The sequence below is a fragment of the Crocodylus porosus genome, unplaced genomic scaffold, assembly GCF_001723895.1.
Source record: "Crocodylus porosus isolate Cpor-Errol unplaced genomic scaffold, CroPor_comp1, whole genome shotgun sequence".
Classification (NCBI taxonomy): domain Eukaryota; kingdom Metazoa; phylum Chordata; order Crocodylia; family Crocodylidae; genus Crocodylus; species Crocodylus porosus.
In genome coordinates, this window is record NW_017728910.1 from 21,341,375 (window position 1) to 21,348,923 (window position 7,549).

At 41.3% G+C, this 7,549-nt stretch overlaps 1 protein-coding gene across 2 annotated transcripts in view; it reads right to left on the reverse strand.

Annotated features, from left to right (window-relative positions):
* Positions 1-253: 253 nt before the first annotated feature.
* Positions 254-7,549, reverse strand: part of LAMP3 (lysosomal associated membrane protein 3) — a 27,446-nt gene continuing 20,150 nt past the window's right edge. Inside the window, exons 6-7 of one of the 2 annotated variants that reach the window (XM_019532785.1) lie at positions 4,597-4,764; positions 254-483 (exon numbers count right to left, since the gene is read on the reverse strand). In XM_019532785.1, the coding sequence (XP_019388330.1) occupies positions 4,625-4,764 (140 nt within the window). In that variant the 3' untranslated portion in view covers positions 254-483; positions 4,597-4,624. Of the gene's footprint in view, positions 2,531-4,596; positions 4,765-7,549 lie in introns of both variants that reach the window. The other variant, XM_019532784.1, reaches the window with a different exon arrangement.

Consider the following 7,549-nt stretch of genomic DNA (forward strand, 5'->3'; position numbering starts at 1 on the left):
CTGCCACAGCAGGGGGTCAGACTTGATGATCTGCTCAGGTCCCTTCCGACCTGACTAACTATGAAACCTAAAAGAAAAGGTTTGGTCACTTGCCCAAGATCACAGAGAGAGTTGCTGTCACACGAACCAAGGATTATCAGGCTCCTAGACCATGTACAGGACACTAGATATGCGATACCTACATCTTTGAAAACGTAGGCGAGAAAAAGCACTTGAGATAAAAGAAATTCACAAAAATACACCTCTGTAATGAATGAACATTATCTTTATTACAGCAAGTCCAAGAGTAGAACAGTACAAAGTGTAGACTATTTTCACACCTTGGTAATTCAGTTAGGACCCATCCTTCAGAGTAAGATAACAGTTGAGGAGATGAATTAAATGCCAGCAGTCTCTATACTCTCAGGAAAAATCATCTAAATCCACCTCTTCACTCCTTGGAGAAGTTAGCAACAGATTTTTAGTTCATGAAGAAATTGGGGACTATGGAAATAAAAAAGCTGCATTATAATTTACTCAGCATTTTGGCTAAGAACGAAGTATGAAAAATGCTCTCATATGCTGTGCCATGCACTTGCAATAGGGTATATGAAATGATCTGGGCTGCAATTCTTAATGGAGCATCAGGCATTTGATTCAGGTGTTCTTCTTATTTAGGATCCTGTAGGTAGATTCTAACTTGAACTCTATATTGTGATGCTGTTCATAGAACAAGTGCCCAGTTTGGGGAAGAAGCAGCCATAGAAGGGTAGGTTTCAGTAGGCATCTTTGCATCGCTGATCTGTGCAAGTCTGGAAACACCATGCAGGGAAAGAGGTATGTAAAAGAAAAGGCTCAGTGCCAATAGTAGTCTAATGGTGACTGCATGTCTATTTATACAAGACATTTTATAGCAAGATCTCCTTGAAAACCTCTCCAGGTTGCTCCTTAGGGACCCACATTTGGTATGGAATGTTTCTTAAAACAGAACATTGAACAGTCCTGCAACCAAGAGGCAATATATCTATAGGGCCCTCCTACTGAAGCAGGAATGCCCTAGGAGCTTTGTTATATAAACACACCCTTGGAAAATAAACTACCCACCAAACATTAAGCTAAGCTCAGGCAGGAAAGGAACATGTACATCTGCCCAAAAAAAAGGCATGTATTCAGCAATTTAGGGTGCAGTGTGGCTACCCCATTCTGGCTCCCCATAAAATTCAGGCAAACAATATTTCCTGACGGATCAATTGCCTTTGCAGATGTCTTCGGTGCAGGTTGTTCATGTTTCTTGAAGAAAGCATATACGGTGGGGATTGAGGCAGGCTGAGTGTTGCAATTGGGTTAGAATATGACTGCACTTTAAGGGTCAGAATCTCAGCTGGTGCAAATTAGGAAAGCATGCTGGATGTTCCACTGGTATAAATCACCAATCTATAACGACTATATATTGAGCTGCATCTTTCACTGCTGTGTATCTGGCCCTAATGCCACTTTTGCAGTATAGATTGCACCTGTGCTGTGCGATGCAATTTCTGCTCTACTCATGGCATGGAAAGGAGGTGAGACATTTTTTCCAAAAAATAAATGCAATAGGAAAAAGCGAGCAAGTAACATGCAATCCACCTTCCCCACCACCAACAGTATGGCTAATTCTAGTCAAGAATAGGCATAGAATGCCGTAAGACTGACAGAGGTTGCCGGACAAGTAAACAGGAATTGTCAGCCATTAAGAATACTTATAGCAAGAATAAAATCACATTTTACAATGCTGTATCAAATATTAAAAGACTGAAGATTAATTGATAAATGCTCACACATCAATGACCAAAACAGAAAAAACATCTTATGGTTGATACAAGATTGGAAACCATTCAGATCAGGTAGCCCATCTGAGATTTCAGTGGATGCTAGCTATTTACAAGAACGCTATGCAAACCTTAATTATAAATGAAAAATAAATCTAAATTAAATAGGTCGGAAGAGTTTGGGTGCTGAGCTACCTCAGTAATCCAAACATCTGTGCCAATATGATTCCAGTAACAAGCTCAGACAGTAGCATCTATGTTGCATGCGCTTGGCCAGGTCATTTTTCCAATATTTTTTTTCCTTATATTAACCCATTTCTTTAGTATGTACTATAAACTGTATTATAAAAATCAGGAAGCTGGGTTTTTTTAAAGAAGAACTGAAAATATTATTTTGACGTGCAAGTGAATTATAACACAACTGTTCTCCTTCCTTTTAGATGCATATACTCAGTATAATGAGCAGATACTTGACTTCAAATCTAGACTTACACACTGTCATTTTACGTTGCTCTAACAGCTTTGTTAGAAGGAAAAGTTATGCTAGACTTGAAACTCTCAGAGCAATCCATGTACCATCGTTGTCACCGATACGAAATTATTTTGATCAGCCGCATTCTCTGGTATGCATGCAGTCAGCGCTGATGGCGGATCCCACAAAGGGTAACTCCCATGAGGACTAAAACAATCACACAAGCCAATTGTAAGGTCACCAATGTTGAAGCCAGCTGGGTACTTGTCCACTGTTAGGGGAAAGAGTAAATAGGATAAAAGTTGAGTGAAGTAGACAGTGACTGAGCCCTTCACTATGGAATGACTGAATGCTGAAACATTTGAGTCACTTGATCATTTCCAGCACTCTGAAAGGCCCTCATCTTCCTGTTTGTCATGTTACTTTACAAAAGTATCCAAGAGTCTCGCCTCTTTGATGATGGATTTTTGTTTCAGGTTCAGATTCAGACATGCTGCAAAACTTTTTCATATTTACAAGCAAGAGATCCACTAAGAAGCATTTATGGGAAACCACAGTCACTTTTGTAGTTTGATTTTAAGCTCGGAATAAACCACTATCAACATCAAGAATAGCAGACCATCATCATTTAGTAATTCTTACAGCGGAGGTAAAGTTTCTTTTTTATTGCTTAAGTGAGCAAGCACTTACTGGTTAAGTGAGCACTAGTAAAATATCAAAACTACCTTTAAATGTACTTAAGATTTAAATAGAAGAGGCCAGATATTAATCTTGGTTATCTTGGTGGATGTCCGGATAATTCTACTGCAGTGAATTATTCTGATGTATGTCCTTACTTGACCAAATTTTGGTCCAAGTGTTGTTTATTGTTGCACTTTCCCCCAAATTAAAGCAATAGTGAGGGCTTCCCTAAATACCACCTTTTGCTTAATAAGGGCCCACCCTGAAAGCCTTTGCAGAGGAAAGTCCCACTACCAATGGAATTTAACCCATTACTTTTGCTGTTAGCAGGCCCGATTTAACAGGCGCCTGTGGTTCATTTCTTTTCACTTTAATGTGGTTTTTTGTCACAGTGGGTTGGGACTTTTTTGTATTGTTTTAGACTTTGTAAGTCTTGTACAAGATGGAGATCTGAATCCTCAGAGAATATTGATTTTAATATCATGTCAAGGTCAATCACTATTATATCGTTTGATTAGTGGAAAAGAGAATATAAACCATTGCAATCCATGTGCTTTAAACAAACCTCAAATTATTTCACGTGAAAATTCAGTTTGTAAGCAAACAGGATAAATTTCAACCTCATGCTCAAGGCCTGTGCACCACTTCTGTCCCACAGAAGTCCTGAGAGCACAGCTTACAGGGCTCCTTTTTGGTTCACAGACCTTGTGTGAGCACTCTGTGACAGATACCCACTTAATTCTCTGTATTTCCAGTAACTATGACATAGTTCTACACTTGGAACAGAAGAAATCACAGTATTGTCACCACGGCAGAGAAACAATTACTGAGGCTACTGGAAACCACTGTGACTATTCTGAAGAGGAAACCACTTGAATTAGGAGCTTCCAGAAGATCATTTCTTGGAAGTTGATCTAATTTTTTACTAATTCTCGCTTGCTTCTATCCTGTTATAACCATACATACTAGTAACGCATCACATTAGCCTGTAAATAGTGTTTTCAGGTTCTCTATTTTATATATCTCTAAGCTTGGCGCTGATATGGCATTTACGCTGGTGAGTCTTTTATAGCCAGCTCTGGTTCATTTGTTCCCTCCTGCAGGCAGGCGTTTAAAGAAATGCATGTTCTTAGAAGACATCGTTCTTTTTCTTTATTATACATCTTACAGATTTGAAGTAAGACTCTCAAGACAGCAGTAGAAAAAGCAATAATAAAAATGTTGCCTCTGGAATGAGGATCAAACCAACCATATCTGGCTAGGAAAGTGCCACAGCACTGTTGCACCACTCTACTTCTTGTCCTGCAACTTCTGTACATAGTTCTGTAGTTTCCCATGAGACCAGCACCGAGCATTGGGTTAATAGAATTTCTTGTGATTATGCACCCATGGGTTATTCACTTCCATGCCCAATAAGTGATCATACACCTGGACCTTCCCAGTGTTTCTTGATCCTCCACCTGAGCACCTAATAATTTTGCATTCTCTTTTCAGGCACGCCTTAGATCATCAGTGTCACTTCTTGCACACGTTAAAGCATGTATAAGTATGCCCCACTTTTAAACACGTGGTCTTAGCCCATATATATAAAAATATAGCTCTGTGACTTTACCATGGGCAGCCAAAAGCCCAGATTCCAAAGGCCACCATACTTACTGCACATACAGGGAAGCACACTGGCAATTCAGATGCGTTCATATCCTCTGTTTGTCTTCCTTCTGGCAATCAGTATCGTGATGAGTGCAATGACAACGATTGCCAGGATACTCAGGGCCACTATAACAGGAACTGTTTTCTTGTTTCTATCCAGGGGACATTCTTCCTCTGCAATTGAAGTTAGAGCACACAGCAAAACATGCCCTTAGAAAAGATGCTAATACTTTGTTACAGCAAAACATGCCCTTAGAATAGATGCCAATATTTTAAAATACAGATACCAAGGACAGCCCAGGATCAAACTTAATCGGTTTTCCCTTGTGGAGGATCCTATCACCCAGGTCTACCTCATGGAAACAGCTATGTTCTTCACAGAGAATCTACTTCACAGTAGCTCTTTTACAAACAAAATCCATTCTAACACATTCTGCTAGAGGGACATGTGATGTACTCAGTGCAACATTAAAAATAACGTGGAAGATACATGTGGAACGTGGAAGACATACGTGGACTCAGATCAGAGGATAAATTAGATAATATTAAATGAATTACAAATCTGGTGGACTCAACAAGATTTCTCAGGCAAGAAACGTGATGGTTTTTTTTTTTTAAATTAAAAAATCTGATGAAGAATGTATCGCATTTGAAAGGTTTTCTAACTTTATTCCAGTCATGCACTTGGTCCAATAAATGATATCACCCTCCAAAAGTCCTGTTTGAAAAACTTGATTAGCTATATGTTACCTCTTACCATTTGTCAGCCCTTACGCAAGTGTTACTCCCTTTGAATTCAATGGGAATGTTGTTTGATTAAAGATGTAGTGGAGTTTGACCGAAGACTTACAGGTCTAGGCTAAATGATAGGTCTGCATGAGAAAGAGCTGAACAAAGAATTCAGAGTCTGGCCCATTGGCATAAATGGACATTTACAGGGTCTTTATAAAGTCCTTGTGCACTTTTAAACTTTAATAACTTAGCTTGTAGGTATGATAGAAAAAATCTATAAAAGCATTTAAAAGCAAATTTATTAAGGTTTTAAGACAACTGGAGTACACAATGCTAGACAACATAAGTAATAAATTTATTCTTAAATAAGATGGAGCTCCGTGCCACTACACTCTGAATGTACGACAGTTCCTAAATAACGTCTTCCCAGGGAAGTGGATAGGCAGAGGTGGACCAATTTCTTGGCCACCTTGTTCACCTGACCTGTCGCTGTTGGACTTCTTTTTATGAGGACGTGTTAAAAGTGTGGTTTCCTTGTCAAAACCACGTTCTTCGGTGGAACTTAGGGCTCAGATCACCAATGCAATTAGTGCAGTAACTCAAGAGTAACTGGGAAACGTTTTCAAGGAGTTGGAAGATCGGATTGAGCACTGCATCGTGATGGATGGTGGTTATGTTGAAGTCTAGCACTGTGTACTCTAGTTGTCCTAAACCCTTAATAAATCTGCTTTTAAACGCCGTTTACAGATTGTTTCTATCATACCTACAGCTGAAGTTATTAAAATTTAAAAGTTCACAAGGACTTTATGAAGACCCTGCATAGCACTAAGAATGCCATGACCTAGCTTATTTACAGATACAGTGCAGCAAGTGTAACACTGAAGGGGAAGAGGGGTAAAGCCTGGGTTTCACTGGTGATGATCAACCCCAGAAGCTGCAAGACACACTCCTCTGATTTTAATGCATGATCAGGGAGCTGCTAACATGTTAGGCAGGGTAGCTTCTTCTGATCAATTAAACCTCCTCTGTTTAATCAAGAATCACCACAACTCAGCAGTGTGTCCAGCTTACACCCATGATATGCTGGCATCCAAGTAACTCTGCATGAATCTTCCTAGGACTTTGAGCATGGGGAAAGGGCAGATGGTGATTGTCCTTCAGAAAAAAAAATAAGTCTGGTGTGGACAGCTGTAACAACTGAGGCCTTTCAAATACCCTTGAAGCACTTCAGAAAGTGAGACCCAGACAATGCATATGCCCTTTGAAGCCCTCCAAAAATGGCAGAAATACTCCAAAAGTAACACTGAAGGAAACAGGTTCTATTTAGAAGTGTTTAGAAATGAAGCACTTCCTCTTACATATGCACTCTCTACTAAGTGTGATCGGGGACCTGTGGGTCCAGTGGTCTGCCAAGGCGGGGTGGAAGGAAGTAGGACACAGGGTTACTGAGCACTGTGTTACTGAGCACTTTCCTGTCTACTTCATCTCCATTCTCCAGGCGTGCCCCCTCCCCACAACCAGGAGACCCCCATGCCTCCCCACTGGAACTGGGAGACTATGAGCCCCCTGCTGAAATCGGGAGACGCCAGAACCAGAAGACCAGAGGCCCTGCGCCCCCAACAGGAACTGAAAGAAGCTGTACTCCTTCCTACACTGATAGTCTGCTCTGCTTCCTTCCCCCATGGTGGTAGGGAACAGAGCCACAGGGCAACACAGTCCCCTGCCATGTCCCCTAACTGGAAAGCATGCTGCTGTATGCAGCTGCAGTGACTCTGAAGCACTCCAGCCAGGACAGCAAAGCTGTCTGTGACTGAAACACTCTATTTCTGGAGCACAGCTGCACTCTGAAACGCTTCAGATGTTATATCTGCCCACACACATGTGCAGTAACTATTGCATCATAAAGTATTAGCACACCCAAATGACCCATAGTTTCATAGTTTCTAGGGTGGGAAGGGACCTGAGCACATCATCTAGTCCGACCCCCTGCCATGGCAGGAAAGAGTACTGGGGTCAAACAACCCCAGCAAGGTGATTGTCAAGCTTGTCTTAGAGACCCCCAGGGTAGGGGCCAGCACCACTTCTCTTGGAAGCTGGTTCCAGACCCTAGCCGCCCTGACTGTGAAGTCGCGCCTCCTGATATCTAGCCTAAACCTACCCTCTGCCAGCTTGTGACCGTTATTCCTGGTCACTCCTGGCGGTGCTCGGGGAAACAGGGACTCCCCCA